Here is a 16394-nt window from a genome sequence, read left to right as displayed (position 1 = left end):
CTAGTGATTCAGGGGGCCTGGGTTTTTTTCCACATTTTTCTCCCTCCTTAGTTATTTAACCAATTGAGACTTAATTAATTATGTTTTAGCAAATTGTACCTCACAATTCAATGCATACAGATCTGTACAATATACTGCATGTTGTTTGGGACAGTATTTTGAAGGTCATGATGGTTAAAAGAAAAAGCTATGCGTTTATTTTTTATGACCATTGGTCATCACCATCAATTAATATTTAGAAATGTATGGTTTCTTTAAAGATTTTTAAAAAGATAACTTTAAGTCTACTTCTGACAGCATTTCACAAAAAAATAATTTTAAAAAGTAAAGCAAAAATTAGTTACATATATCTTGAATTACTTGTAAAAAATATTATCATTAAAAATTCTTCACATTTATTGTATTGATTTTCTCTGGGAAGGATTCTATAGCGGCTAAGAATAATATTACGTACGAGCTATCAATTACCGATACGCCGGGAAAATGGCATCGGTACCCCCACTTGGACAAGTAAGTATAATTTTTTCTTGTTTTATACAATAGTCTTTCATATTTGTTCATTAACTGCGTCGAAGTGATGGGAATGTATTCAGTTTATAAAATGAAACGATCGTTTGATGCAAGCCCAGACTATACTATCTGGAAACGAGAATGTAACTGACCGCTCTGTGACTTTTGACATTCTGCACAGGAAACACTGGTGAATGCTGCATCGTTAATGTAGAATAAATATAGCTTTGTATATTTAATATATACGTAAAAGGTAAAATTTCTTTCTCAGTTCTTACCTCAGATGAAAGCACAAAGTGACAATTGTGGTGTCTTATCGGTGTTTGACAGCTGGTCACTTTACTCTTTAGATAGATATATTACTGTTTTTCTTGTATTCATCAATCATCTTGAGTAGATGAGGTATTTCAAGTGTATTTTAAGTTACATTTTTTACAATTGTTCTTAGATTGCTGGAAGCCATATTGGTGTCTATGAAGCTTACTATAAACAGGTAACATTTTGCTTTTACTACATTTTCAGTTGAGGGAGCACTTTTTGATCAAAGTCATATTTCCCCTTGATAAAAAAAATTCGGAACGACTTTACTTTACCAGTCCCCAGAAAAACGCGCTAAAATATAGTGTCTCCGTAGGTGACTTCAGTATATATGAGATCGCGTGAGCGATCGAAAATAATTAAAAGTATGAGGTTTTTAGCCTTTTTGACCCCAAAATCGAATTCTACGGTTAAAAGTTTGGTTTAAAACTTTGTTTTTAAACGAAGTATTAACCAAGTTTTCTGAAAAAAAGTGATTAATATTGTTTATTCAGTGAAAAGGAGAAGAAAAATAATTGTCAACTAAGCGTGTGCGGCGCATGCTTAGTGCCGTTTCTTTCGTACTTAGCCATTTTTTTCATGTAAACAAACCAAAGAGATGTCATGAAAGCTGAATTTAGATCTTGCAAAAAATACAGATATGCAACTGAATTTCTTAATTTATCTAAAAAAAAACAAAAAAAAACAAGAAACTAACCCTAATCCCTAGGATGGTATGCGAGGACTAACCCAAATCTCCCAGGCGGATGCTAGACTATCCCATTTGCGAGGACTAACCCTAATCTCTCGGATGGATGCGAGACTAACCCTAATCAGTTGAAAACTTGTGCAAGGACTAACCCTAATCTCTCAGGTGGGTGCAAGACTAACCTAACCAGTCAAAAAATGTGCAAGACTAACCCTTATCAGTTGAGTGACGTAAATATTACGTCATAGTGCAATGAGCGCGCGGATCTTGCGGATCTGGGGACCGGTAAAGTAAAGTCTACCCAAAAATTCATATTAACTTAATAATAACACAAGCAAAGTGACATTCAAGTAAGGACATTACATCTATTTTTGAAAACATCAATGTATATATATACTCAAATACTTCCTTGTTTGATTTTATTATTGTTGATGTCTTATTGTAGCCTATGCTTTAATTGTATTACTATTTATATTAAAGGCAGATCCAAACAACACTGGGAGTATAGGAGCTCTGGATGCTGCCAGCTTTCTCAAAAAGTCCTCTCTGCCTGACACTGTACTCTCAAAGGTCAGCGTGGTAGAACACAAACTGACCACTGGTCACAGATCTCAGACCAGACCATGTACTATAGTACTATATATATATATATATATATATATATATATATATATATATATATATATATATATATATATATATAGTGTAGATAATATTTGTCATGTCGAGCCATTCATCTATATTTCTGTCTGTTGTTGTCCCACTTTAATTAAATCAGTTTCAAAAAAACTCAAAACATTTTCATCAAACACTGATACATATATATTGATGAGAGCAATTCAACTGTATCTAAATTTTCTGTCATTGACCTTCCATTTCATGGTTTGTGACTATGACCACTTTTCCTAAAAGAAACTGTTTAAGATTTTGTCATCAAACTTCTAAACTGAAACATTTCAAATTTAGTGAAGAATCAACACTACATACTACGCTATAATAAAGTCAAATAGTTCACAATATATCAGGGTTGCAAATATCATTTAAAACCTTAGGGGCCATGTGGACCCCCAAATTTACAAGTTAACTAGCCCACATTGATGTTTTGGGGCCCACAATTTTCTGTTCACTAAGTAAAAAAAATTCTCGATCTTTTCTTATCGTAATCTCAGAGAAATACACTTTGTTGTCCACATTCTATCAATTAATTTTTTTTTTGTGGATTTTGACACAATTTGTATAAAATTCCATGTTTTTGTTAACTTCAAGACATGTATTTTGAATTATATGTTTCTATCATTAATTACACAGAGCGTACTTTAATAACTTTACTGACTTTTAAAGTTCATAACATGAAATAATTTTTCCCATGGTAGTAGCCAAAAAAATCAGAAAATCTCTCTAACATAGTTATTTTAGGAGGAAAATTAATGAATATAAAGCTGCTAATTGTGGAAAATACATGTATACAGTGTACGTCTTATAGGATATGGGCCAAAACAGGCTACCTTAGTTGATACATAAAAGGAAAAATGATAATGGAATTTTCATACTTTAAAGGAAAAGTATCATTGACACGATTCTGGATATAGAAAATGATTTGTAAGAAGGAAACAGTGAAAATGAAAGTGGATTTAATAGTGGAACCAAACCACGATCAGGTTCCTGAATAGTTCAGATAAAATTCTTACTGGCCATGTGGGCGTTACATCCCCAAGAGTTGGTTACCCACAGGCAAAATTACTTGCATTTGCGATTGGACAAGTGGTTATTTGCAACCCTGATATAAAAATAAATACTTGCTCACAAGATGTCAGTGATTAACTCTTATAAATTTGTCTGTGTGATGATTTGTAGATATTGACCATGTCTGACTATCTTTAGAAATGGAATCTCTCTGACCATGTCTGACTATTTTTAGAAATGGAATCTCTCTGACCATGTCTGACTATTTTTAGATATGGGATCTCTCTGACCCCTCAGGAAAAGGATACTTGGAGAAGACAGGGTTCTATGTGGCCCTGAAGTTGGTAGCCCTGGCCCAGAACAAGATAGAGCTCAGCATATCTAAACTGACAGAAATGACATCAGCACCAAATCTGGTAGGAGGAATATTGACAGAGTGTTTAATATCACCTGAAGTATGTGTGTGAATATTAAAAAAGAAATAACATATAATTGTTGTTTAGTAAAACCTTTGAACATGGAACTATAGAGAGATTTTCAATTAAAATTTTTTTAAGACAATTTATTACTTGTATGTTTATTAATTATTGTCAGTGAGTCATTCCATACAAGTAGTAGTAAATATACAAAAGCAGGTACTTGCTTATTTTTAAGCCTTTTTTTAATACATAGTTCATTTATCTTAGATTGCTAGGTAATTTCTAATTTATTTGTACAGGGACCAGTGGAGACCCGTACCGAATCTCCCCTGACTACCACCTCCTCAGCTACTCATGTCACTAATGTGCCATGGTGCATCACTGTGAGTTCTAATTATGTAATTATGAAAAGAGCACCCCCCCAAAAAAAAAAAAAAAAAAAAAAATTAGTGGAAATCTACTATTTTGAATTCATGAATCCAATATTTTCTAGTGGTATATGATATTTTGATTAAATTGGGGGTCATTAAATCTAAAGTATGAATACCATTGGGAGTAATCATCCTTTACGTAGAAAAAGGCCAGGAACTGGTTCTTGATTGCTCCACATTTTGAAGAGTTGTCCCAAACTTAAATTCTTAGAAATAAGCCACTGAAATGGTAAAAAGGAAAATTACAAATAAGTAAAAAAAACAACAAAAACATGTATTTATCTTTTTAATTTGGTTAAGACACTGCATGTTTTATTTGATTGTATACATGACTTGATTGTTTACAGGATGCTGAGAAGGCCAAGTATGAACCAGTGTATAAAAGTCTGAACCCAGTGAACAATCTACTGTCTGGTGATAAGGTTAAACCTGTAAGTAAGAACAGTATAACAGCTGAAGTAATGTTTGAACCAGTTTATAACAGCTTAGTAAAGTATGAACCAGTTTATGACAGTCTGAAGCCAGTGAACAATCTACTGTCTGGTGATAAGGTTACTGTGGCATCATCATTGTTCGTGGGGGATCAATGTACGTGGATTTCGTTGGTCACCTTTACCCATGAATTTACATCCCCACGAACAAATTTTTGTCAACGTACTGATTCATTAAATCTTCCAAATAAACGAGCTGCCCATGAAATTACATCCCCACGAACCAATAAAATTTTGCTTGCCCACGAACGTTGACCCCCACGAATTTAAATGATTCCACAGTAAACCAGTAAGTAAAAACAGTATAACAGCTGAAATAAAGTTTAACCAGTATACAGCAGATGTATTAAAATATGAACCAATCTATCATGGCCGTAGGAACTGGGGGAGGGGTGGGGATCATTGGGAGGGGCATGCCCCTCAATAATTTTGCTGATATATACAATACTATAGAAAACATAGCTACCATATGCTTGTGCCCCCTAATTAATAATGTCTGATGACTTTTTTTTTTTGATTGTCAAGGAATTTTTGGTAGTTGATAGTGCCCCACCAACTGAAAATATATGGTTGTGTGCCCCCCCCCCCCCCCAATAAAAAAAATGAAATTTGCTTCCTAATACAGTCCATGACAGCCTGTATAGTATTGTACAAGAGCTTAGTAATACACTCCATGACTTAAATAGCACAAAGAAAATTAAATGTATCTGTATAAAATCTTGATTTCAGACAAAGGTTAACAGCTTATTATGGGTTTCTTTTTACAGATGCTGATTAACTCTAAACTTCCTATAGAGGTCCTGGGTAAAATCTGGGACCTTAGTGACATCGACAAAGACGGATTTCTGGACAAAGATGAGTTTTTTGTGGTCAGTATTATACATTAAGATAGCAAGGGTTCAAAGAATGTAATTGCTTCGCTTGATATAATTCTTAAGCTAGATTATTTCTGAGAATAAATGAGTTTTTTGTGGTCAGTATTATACATTAAGATAGCAAGGGTTCCAAAGATGAAATTGATTGATATAATTCATATGCTAGATTATTTCTGAGAATAATTGGAGAAAGCTTTCAGGCAGATATTATTAAGAGGTATGCCATGTCTTTATATTAAATGAGATTAGAGATGTAAAATTCTTATCTGAAAAAGAGGAACTGTAGAAGGTCAAACTTCACACAAAGGTAGCTTATGATTAGAAAAGGAATAATGACCTTGACCCAATTATTTGGACAAGATCAAGGGGATTGGAAGGGTGAATTATTAGCATATGTCAGAATTTTGTAGCATTGAATGTCAAAAGCTAATTTTAGTCAGAAGGGTGTTTTTGATGAGATTCATTTTGACCCTGAATCTTTAAAGAAAGGATTTTATTCATGTATATTGAAAAATTGTAAAATGAATGGATAAAATGAAGATGCATTTTTTTCTCCATTGTTGAAGAGAATATACATGTACGTTGAAGAGTCTGAGAAGAAAATATATCATTGGTAAAACAAGATCAAAATTCTTTGGATGGTTTTTTTTAATAAAAAATTCTGATTTTAATTTCTTTAGCAGATCCAGTTCATAGAATAAGTAAGATTTATAAGGCAACTCCATAATCTATTTTCATGTAAATGAAATCAGCGATATATAGAGCTTTTTACTTGGATAACATTGAAGACTTGACTGTCTCCAGTAATTTCTATTGCTTTGCATTAAATAAGTTTTGCAGAAACTAAAGCCTCCACTTAGTTCAGAGGAATTTTCACATGGTGTCATATACTTAAAGTAAATTGAGGATCAGTAAATCTGAGCTGGTAAAATCAAATATCAAATTCAGTAAAGACTTAATTTTAAGTTCTGTAAACACTTTTTGATATTTTTTAGTTTAGTAAACAGTTTTTGATTTCTTTTCAGTGCATGCATTTGGTTTACAAAGCCCTGGACAAGAACCCAGTGCCCCAATCCTTGCCCCCTCAGCTAGTCCCACCCTCAAAGCGGACGAAATCAGCCCCTATTGGAGGAGTCCAAGTCCTGCCACCAAGGGGAGCCAGGGGATCACCAATCCAGAGGGCAGACTCCCCCGCAGTAAGTTTATGGGACTCAGTTCTTAATGTGAAGACAACCTGACTTAAAACAAGAAGTGTTTGAGCAACATTATATGCCCCCTATGTGACAAATTAAAAAAAAATGGAACAACTTTAAATTTGGAATGTTTGTAATGACAGTGAAAAAAATGTGTCCTCTACTAGTCAGAGGCAAACATACTTTTTACTGGGTTATTTTTGCCCAAGACACTTACAAATGATTTTAAATTCACTCATACACAATTGTGGGATACAGAAATTTCACCCTGTTTAAAATTCAGTCACACGTGATGAGAGTTAATGGGGCAAACAATAAACGGTTGAAGAAAATTTCCCTGAATACAGTAATATTAAGTCTTAACTCTATTAAACCTCAGTATCTTGAGGAGTAAAATATGGTGAAAACTGTATAATCCAATACCTGTGAAATCAGTTTCACTGTAAATTCTTACCATTATTTTATTCCCATTTTACTTTTTTCCATGTTCTTTACACAGCATAATCTGATTCACTGACGCAAAATTTGTTGCCCAGTGCATGTCAAATTAGACAGGTTTCACTGTACTTCTTAGAGGGTACTATGTCTTGTGTCTTTGTTGTTAGACACTTTTATGTCCAGTTTGACCCTTGACATTTGACCTTGTGACCTGAAAATCTACTGTGGTCATCTACTCCTCAATGGGAACCAGTATGCCAAGTTTGGTGTCTGACAAGAAAAAGGTTCTTAAGATACTGAGCTGCTATATATTCCTATGTTCAGTTTGATGCTTGACATTTGACTTTGTGACTTCAAAGCGGACAACACTTGGTCTACTGATATATTGACAGACTAACAATTGTAAAGCAATATGCTCTGTTTTTCAAGGGGGCATAAAAAGAGGTTGTGAAATGTTTTTAATTCTAGTACATTTAATTTTTCATTGTTTACAATAAGAATTTTAGATGAGAATTGTTCAATTTACTTCTAATGAAATGAAAAGTTATATTTAGTTTGAAAGTTAATCTTCAACAAATTGCACTACTTTATGGCCCCTAATTATTTATAATTCCTCTGCTATCAGCTGGCCATTCAGTGGGTTGTGAACCCTGTGGACAAGATGAAGTATGACCAGATGTTTAAGGCGGCTGATGCAGACATGGATGGTTTTGTGTCAGGGGAGGAAATCCGCGGTATTTTTCTACAGAGTGGTCTCCCCAACACAACATTGGCCCACATCTGGTGAGTGAGATATACTATTTATTTGCCTGTGCTGTTCTTTATATTCATTAGAGATCCATGTGCATGTTCATTTGCCTGTTTTAAGGTGACATAACACAAACAAAAATATGATTAATGGATTGATATACTTTTTATATGCCTGTCTATAGACGGAACATATTATGTTATGGCGTTCATGTCCATCTCTCCGTCTGACCCAAGGTCATTTGGGCAAGTTCAAGGTGGCAGAAAGTAAAAGTTTATGATTCATGTCCGGTCCATATCTTTCTTATGGATAAACTTGGTGACTTCCCATTTTACACAAAGATTGCTTTTGACCTGAGGGTGTGTCTTATCCTTGACCCAAAGTCATTCTTTCTTATGGAGAATAATGTTAGGATGTGGGAGTTGCCACTTCACACAAAGATTGCTTATGACCTGAGGGTGTGTCATGATCTTGACCTATAGTCACTGTAGAAAAAATGGATAAATAATGTATTCATACTTTCCAATAGAGAAATACTTGAAAAATTGTTTGCTTCAATTTTTTTCACTTGATATCATTATTTTTGTGACACATTTAAATGTTGTAAAACTGTATAAATAAGAGGTTTAGAAACTAAAATTTCTAATTGTTTGTTTATTTGGGGGGAAATCTGTCACATGAATACGTAGGAACCATTGTCAAACTGGTGGAGGCCATTTCCATTGGTTTCAAAATTCATCGCTGTGAGTCGGTTTTAATTGGGATTGAAATTAATAAAAATATTGTCGTGTGCGGCTCTGAAGGAAGAAGAGGTAAACTTGAAACTTCTTAAATGTAAATTTAAACCTGTTCATAAGTACTGATAAGTATTTAATACTCGGGAATAAAGTAGGCACTTTTATCGTCGAATATTCGCGCAATTTTGCCAGTGTGAGTGTCACTGTAACGTTTTATTTTTAAAATGATTTTGATATAAAGTTATATAGATTAATTTGATATTGTATATCATATTTTTATTATTTTCAACAATCAATTTGCAAAGTGTCATGTCTCACATAAGTGACAGATAGTTGCAATTTATTTTTTCAATGTAATAAAAAAAACTATTATTATTAGTATTGATGTTTTATTAGGCTGCGCCTTAATTTCATTCATTAAAAAAATATAATGCGCAATTACCAGTAAATGTTCACTCTAAATGTTTAAACAAAATGTGAACTTTTCTGAGATCCATCCAATGTTAGTGACTTGGCACCTTCTCTGAAAAACCCAGCGGGGGTATTTGTCCATTTTGGACAGTTCTCTTTTAATTTTGTAGTTCTGAAATCTAAATGTACACTGTATTGAACTTTGAACGAGATGTGGCTGTTAAAAATTAGCAATAAATACGGATTATACCAGAAAAGTAGGATGATAATGACTGGGTGTCGGGATTTGAGGAGAAATCTGTAATAAGAACTGATTGTAAAGCCAACCCTTCTTACAAAAGTTTTCTGTGTATATGGTGGTACCAGTTCTTTATCAAAAACATTATGGTTACTTTATATATTTTATTGATATACTGTATTTGGCTGAATATGATACACATTGGTGTAAAATATGCACCCCCCATTTTTGGCTTGAAAATTTGGGAAAAAATGCAGTTGTATTATACGCTGTCAAAAAATTGACCAAGCAGTAATGTTGTCTTTTTTTACATTGCAGTAATTGTAACTTAAAATCTTTGTGGAAATAATGTGTTGAAAATTTAAGCACGGTAACTTTTCATATGCGGACTTTTTTTTTGAGCTTACGGTACTCCTGATTTTAAGTATGGCATTTATTATTATTAGAAATAATTAAATTTTGCATTATAAATCATTTTTAAGCAGAAGGCAATGTTGTCTTTAAAAATTATGGTATAATTTTATTAATTTTAACAAAGCACAAAATGTTGTCCTATTAAATTTATATCACGCTAAATATATAAATCTTGCACTTAAACATTGCTGTTTAAATCTTCGTGTGGTAATGATTTTATTCAAGAAAGCATGAAATATTATTGCATTTTATTTTATTTTTAGCTAACAACAATAGTGACATTACACACTGTCTTTATCCTTGCAGAAATAATTTTATTTCAACAAAGCACGAAATACTGTTTAATTTTAGTTTGAACAGATCGACATGGTATAATTCATGTCTTTATACATCGAGGTTATCTTCGCAGATATCTTATTTTCTACAGAGCACAAGTAATTATAAAACTTAAGTTTTAACAGACTTCATATTTCCTTTTAAAACTCTTAATTAATTTAACAAGAGGCTGATAAATATAAGATAATTAAAGCAAAATTACATTTAACAAGCGTTTAACTGTTATGTGTCTTAATCAACACACGTTCATCATGTTCATACGAAAGATAATGTACGAAGGCTAAAAATCGACCCCTGAATTTTAACAAAGAAAACAATCAAAGCCATTAATAAGGGCAGTAAATGATAAGTGCTCTAACTGTAAAAAAACAATGTTTAGGAGTTGGAAGACAATTTATTTGCCTGGAGGGGTGTTGAGATCAAGAGACAAGCGCACCTGTTCACTACATTGACTTCGATTGGGACATATAGTATACAGTGGTATAGTGGAGTGTTTATGTTGAAATGAATTTTCACCGCGAACACCCCAAATAAATGTTGATTTATTGTATTTCAGTATAAAATTGCTCAATTATTTTTTTTTCCCAGCCGAGTATGTGATTAGGTACATGTGTACTATGATAACACAAGCACGTGGCAAAGGAATGCGTGAACATCTATAAATAACATCTCCAATGGCGGCCTACATGGAGATGATGAATATGCAGCTCAAATTAATAGTAACTTGTTTTTGATATCATTTAACAACAAAGAATCATTATCAACAGATTATAAATATTACATTTTCAACAAGCCTACGTTCCAACAATAATTTTCTGAAGTTTTAAATACAGTGATAAACAACAAGAAATTGCCCATGTCTCTAGATATTACTACAAAATGTCCGTATGATAGCTGTGTTTCACCTGAAAGAAAAAAACTATCAAAATCCTATTGTGGTGTAAAATATGCACCTCTTTCTCACATAAACATTTTCTAGGAAAAAAGTGCGTATTATATTCAGCCAAATACGGTACAGTAAAACTTGTAATATCCGGATGTTGTGTAATCTGAAATCTTGTCTAATACGGTGTAAATTTTAAGTCCCTTACAGTAAATTCAATTGTTTTAAATGTTTTCTAATCCCGAATGTTATTAAATTAAATCATCACTTCACAAACTTAATTAACAAACAACAAACAACAAACTTAATTAACAAAGAACAAACTTAATTAACAAAGAACTAACTTACAAACAACAAACATAATTAACAAAACATGTTTAGGATTTCTTTATAATTATGTACATAGTGGGTTGTCAAAAGAACCAAAATATTTTTCCATTTCTTTTAAGATAAACAATAATACATTTCAACACCATACTGAAAATAAAAAATTGTAAAAGAAACTCTATACAATAAAATACAGGGCTCTCAATTCTCTATATCTGGGGCCGTTCAAAGGTCCCATTCCCAATTCAAAAAAGCACCTTTTTCCCAATTGAATGTGTTAATTTTCCCAATCTGTCACTTCCCCAAATATTAAAGAACATTTAGTAAGATTTATCGTTATTAAACTTGTAATTCATATTTCTTTGCATTACAAAACTGAAATTTAGTTGATAACAACCATCAGAAACTCAATATATCATGAATTTAATGTATAATGTCTAGTTATGATTTTCCCAAAATTACCCAAAAGGTCCCTAATTTTCCCAATTTTTACGGCCCCGGCCCCAGTCTCAAAAAGTGGTGTGAGAGCCCTGGAATATAATTCTAAGATAAATCATCTATCATATTTAATAAATTTACAAGGGGGGAAATGGGGCAGTTTTTTTGTTTTTGTTTTTTTTTTTAAAAATCTGCTAAACTCAGAAACCAAAACATTTTACATTTGAGCATCAGTATCTGGAACACTGATAACTTGAATTCAGTGAATATGTCAGAGTGATTTTGAAGTCTCAATCACTATTTCTTTATGTTTTTTAGCCTTGATGTCTTGAATCTTCGGATATCCTTAAGTTTTTTTTTGTCCCGTCAAGTTTGAGATAACGAGGTTTGACTGTAGACTATTCATGTGTTCTGTACATAAGTCTCATGGTTTCCTGTATTCTCATGACTGTAGCGGTATGAATATAGTGTATTTTTTCTTGTTTGAGAGATTGTTGGTAGGAGTACAGAGCAGCTTGATAGTTCCCTGTCACCTGTTGACAGATCCCTAGAATCTGCCAGGATATGTCTCTTTGACATGCATCAATGTACATCTGCTGATCATGATGGACTAGGTCCTGTAGTTCATTAAGAGCTGTTTGTGCTCTCATTGGGTCTACATGTCTGTAACACAAGATCTCTAACATGTGTATGAAAACATAGAGTGGGATAAGTAATATAGGGTATCCACACTGTAACCCAGACTGTTGTTCTGGTACTAATTCATTGATGTAAAAGATTGCATTTTCAAGAACAATATCATATGCCACAACATGTCTCATCCTTGTAGACCAGGAATGTCCCCCTACAAACTCGCTAAATATGTACCTCTCTGCATTTATTGCTAAACGGTAGACATAAATTACATATGGCTGTGCTAACTTGACCTTTGTCATCTCTATAACTGATAGGGCTTCTTTATGTCTCAATGTCTCGTAGTAAAACGTTGCAATATATAATATATCAGAAATACATCCAAACTTGGCTGCTAATTTCAGCATATAACTGGATGTTTTATTAGCCATATAAACCTGTTTGTTTACAACTGAGCTAATATTTACCTTGAATGGTGCAAAAAGGTTGACGTATAACGTAAAAGCAGTGTTCCGGAGTACAGAGGCTGTAAGCTTCTGTAACATGAGAACCTGGTTCTGAGTCAGGGGTAAAATTATCAACTTTTCTACAGCATTTAAAAACCTCATACATCGGTGTAGGTCTAGTGTTGGTAGAATAAAATGATACAATTCCTCAAGTAGATCTACTGCAAACAAAGCCTTGGAGATCAGCATGTGTTCATCTGTATCAACAGGTTGTCTGGGATTTATAAGGACACTTGTAATGCTAGACCTGATAGATGGACAATGAAGCAGTGATACTATACCCTTCTCATACAATTCATGAAGCCTAATGAATAAATTCTTTTGTGCTTCACCATGGATATTACTCAGAAACATGTTGTTTTCTGGAATAAAGAAGTTTGGACATATCCCCTCATACACCCATTTAAGGATAAGTTTAAAACAGACCCAGAAACACTGCAGGAGATTTTGTGGATACCAATGAAGTATTGTGTTTTGTTGAATTGCCCAGAAAACTGCTGTCTTCATGTGATAGGAACACAGTAATTTATCCTCACCACTTAATCCATTGTTAATGTATTCTTTTAAAAACAATTTAAGCAGACCATAGGTTAAGAATTGGCAATGGTTCATTGAGTATACAAGTTTTTGTTCTGCTAAAGAGAATGAAATTCTCCATTCTTTGTCTGCGTGTTTTCCTAGTTTGTGTCCTATTGCCACAAAGTGGCATCCATTTCTGACTATGCCATCAACAATAAAAGACGGGGGCCATGCGTGACATCTGTCTATCCATTTGGAGGCAGGAGGGGGCCAAAAATCACAGACAAAACATTTGGCGATGTCATACTCTGTTATCCCAAAAACACCACTACCACACGGACCATGTTCCTTAGGATTACGCATAGCTACTGAACATGTGATCTGTCTGTATTTGGAACTGGATATATAGACTCTGTCATTTATTCTCATACTTGCATTCTGTAAATATTCCCTGTCTGTTGGTGTCAATAATTCAAGTAAAGCAAATCCTGGTGGGCTATCAGAACAATCACAGAGAATCAATGTTTTTCTACTTAAGTCATATTTCTGAGCCTGGTGTAAGTCCCATATTACTGTGAGGTCAATTGGCCAAATCATAATGTCCACATCTGATCCCTGTAGCCTGAATCCTTCTCTGTAGCTCCCACTGGTGATTTCCATGTCTTCTTCTCTTGTCTTTTTTACTTGATTTATCATCATGTCCTGGAAGTCCTTCAGCTCTCTCCTCATGATCACCTGCTTTGAGGACCCCACTTTGTAACACAGTCCCACAAATACAGACTCTGACAGATGCTGCATACTCAAGTCCTTAGACAAAACATATTAAATATATGTAAAAATAATGTAAAAAAAAGTGAAAGTGAAAGTTTCACTATTAATGAGTCCAAGTTATACTGAGTTATGTAAATAAAGGCCAGAGTCATACTGGTCATCATTTTTAAGGTTCAACACCTCACTAGTTACATAATAATGAATTTTAGAATATAAAGAAACATGTACTAATCTATATTGATTATTGATTATATATAGATACATGTATGTACAAGTATGGTTTTTATACTTACAGCCATTTGTAGGAAGTCATTTTAATATTATAGTTTCCTGTACGTCACTTTAAATTTTATAATTAGAAGTGGAAAATCTCTATTGTACTTTCAGTTTATAAATAAACTTTCAATATGTGTTATTTGTGCAATCATCAGTAATATTTTTATTGGATATCTTCATGAAATATTAGACTTCTTGCACTTGTTTTGTTTTTATTTTTTTTATTGATTGCCATGAGCACAGTAGTTATGTATTAAAAATAATCTAAGACAAAGCTGAGATTAATTAATTAATTTGCCCTCCTTTCTAAGTGATACTCAGAAAACTACTGTGAACATGACACACTATTAACATAACTATGTTTCAAAGTTGTCACTGGGACAGGCAATAGTCATCAAAGGGAAAGTATTATTTAGCAATAGATAAACATCGAAACTCATAAACATGAACTTGATGTACTGTTACTGATGACCAAAGTATGTGATTCTAAAAAAAAAAAGGTACACTTTAACTTCAGTATCTCAAACTCTGATATCTCGAATACCATGGACATGTCAGTGATTTGGAAATCCCCACCCACTTATTCTTTAAGCATTAAACTCCCAATATCTTGAATCCTCTGATATTTTAGATTCTTTTCTTGGTCCCATCAAATTCTTAATAATGAGGTTTGACTGTTACTGGAAGAAAACTTTGACATGATTGTCCCAGCCATATTTGTTATGGAAAAAACAGAGAAAATTATGTATGTCAGGGTTAGCTAAAGCAGGGGCAGAGTATTTTTAAAAAGGTCGCTGCACAATATTCATGGCCATAAAGACCTAAAGAAAAAATTGTAACCAGTAACAAATTGAAGCTGTAAGCATTGATTATAGAATTAATTCTGGATCAAGAATGAAACCACAGTTATAGTAAAGTCTCTTTGATTTATTGAAGCTATAAGCATTGATTAGAGAATTGTATATAAATTCTGGATCAAGAATGCAACCACAGTTAAAGTAAAGCCTCTCTGATTTATGTCTCCCCTTCCAGGGGAGACATATTGTTTTTGTCGATTTTCTTCTTCTTCTTTTTCTTCTTCATCCAAATTTTGTCCAGGCCGTAACTTTAATACCCTTTGACATTAAGACTTCAAACTTGGAACATAGATAGATGACATTGAGAAGGAGTGCACGCCACCAACATTTTTGACCTTGACCTATTTATAAGGTCAAGGTCAATCTTTTACATCAAAATAGAGTTCAGCCCATAACTTGAGATCCCTTTGATATTAGGACTTCAAACTTGTAACATAGGAAGAAGATCTTGAGACAAAATACACTGCATTAGAATTTTGACCTTGACCCCTTTCTGCCTTCAAGGTCAAATAGGGAAAAAACACGATCTGACCATAACTTGAGAACCTTTTGACATTAAGACTTCAAACTTGGAACATGCAGAGGTGGTATAAAGGAGGGATGCATGCCACCAAAATTTTTGACCTTGATTCAATTATTATAAGGTCAAGGTCAATCTTTTACATCAAAATAGAGTCCAAGCCATAGCTTGAGTACCCTTTGATATTAGGACTTCAAACTTGTAACAAAGAAAGAAGACATTGATACAAGATGCAACACAACAAAATTTTTGACCTTGACCTCTTTTCTTCCTCAAGGTCAAATAGGGAAAAAACTTGATTAGACCATTACTGAAGAATCCTTTGTTATAAAGACTTCAGGCATGGAACATGCAGAAGTGATAAGAAGGAGGGATGCATGCCATGAAAATTTTTGACCTTGATTCAATTATTATAAGGTCAAGGTCAATCTTTTACATCAAAATAGAGTCCAAGCCATAGCTTGAGTACCCTTTGATATTAGGACTTCAAACTTGTTACAGAGGCAGAAGACATGGATACAAGATGCAACACACCAAATTTTTTGACCTTGACCTCTTTTCTTCCTCAAGGTCAAATAGGGAAAAAATTTGATTAGACCATTACTTAAGAATCCTTTGTTATAAAGACTTCAGGCATGGAACATGCAGAAGTGGTATGAAGGAGGGATGCATGCCACCATAATTTTTGACCTTGATTCAATTATTATAAGGTCAAGGTCAATCTTTAACATCAA

The 16394-nt window shown here is 33.5% G+C and overlaps 2 protein-coding genes across 2 annotated transcripts in view; one reads left to right on the top strand and one right to left on the bottom strand.

Moving 5' to 3' along the window:
• LOC133200801 (uncharacterized) overlaps positions 1-16394 on the top strand; it is a 51066-nt gene that overhangs the window by 19456 nt on the left and 15216 nt on the right. The window contains exons 15-22 of the mRNA XM_061336603.1: positions 959-1003; positions 1997-2086; positions 3472-3615; positions 3918-4001; positions 4397-4480; positions 5308-5409; positions 6441-6611; positions 7672-7829. Coding sequence (XP_061192587.1) covers positions 959-1003; positions 1997-2086; positions 3472-3615; positions 3918-4001; positions 4397-4480; positions 5308-5409; positions 6441-6611; positions 7672-7829 — 878 coding nt within the window. The remainder of the gene's footprint in view (positions 1-958; positions 1004-1996; positions 2087-3471; positions 3616-3917; positions 4002-4396; positions 4481-5307; positions 5410-6440; positions 6612-7671; positions 7830-16394) is intronic.
• LOC133200794 (uncharacterized) lies at positions 11903-14038 on the bottom strand. The gene has a single exon (XM_061336591.1). The coding sequence runs from the start codon at positions 14032-14034 to the stop codon at positions 11977-11979; it is 2058 nt and encodes a 685-aa protein (XP_061192575.1). The 5' UTR covers positions 14035-14038; the 3' UTR covers positions 11903-11976.

Source organism: Saccostrea echinata, unplaced genomic scaffold (assembly GCF_033153115.1).
Source record: "Saccostrea echinata isolate AGI-Se365-2 ecotype Australia unplaced genomic scaffold, CSIRO_AGI_Sech_v1 ptg000041l, whole genome shotgun sequence".
NCBI classification, from domain to species: domain Eukaryota; kingdom Metazoa; phylum Mollusca; class Bivalvia; order Ostreida; family Ostreidae; genus Saccostrea; species Saccostrea echinata.
The sequence above is the reverse complement of the archived record's forward strand: the minus strand, read 5'-3'. Positions and strand labels throughout refer to the sequence as shown.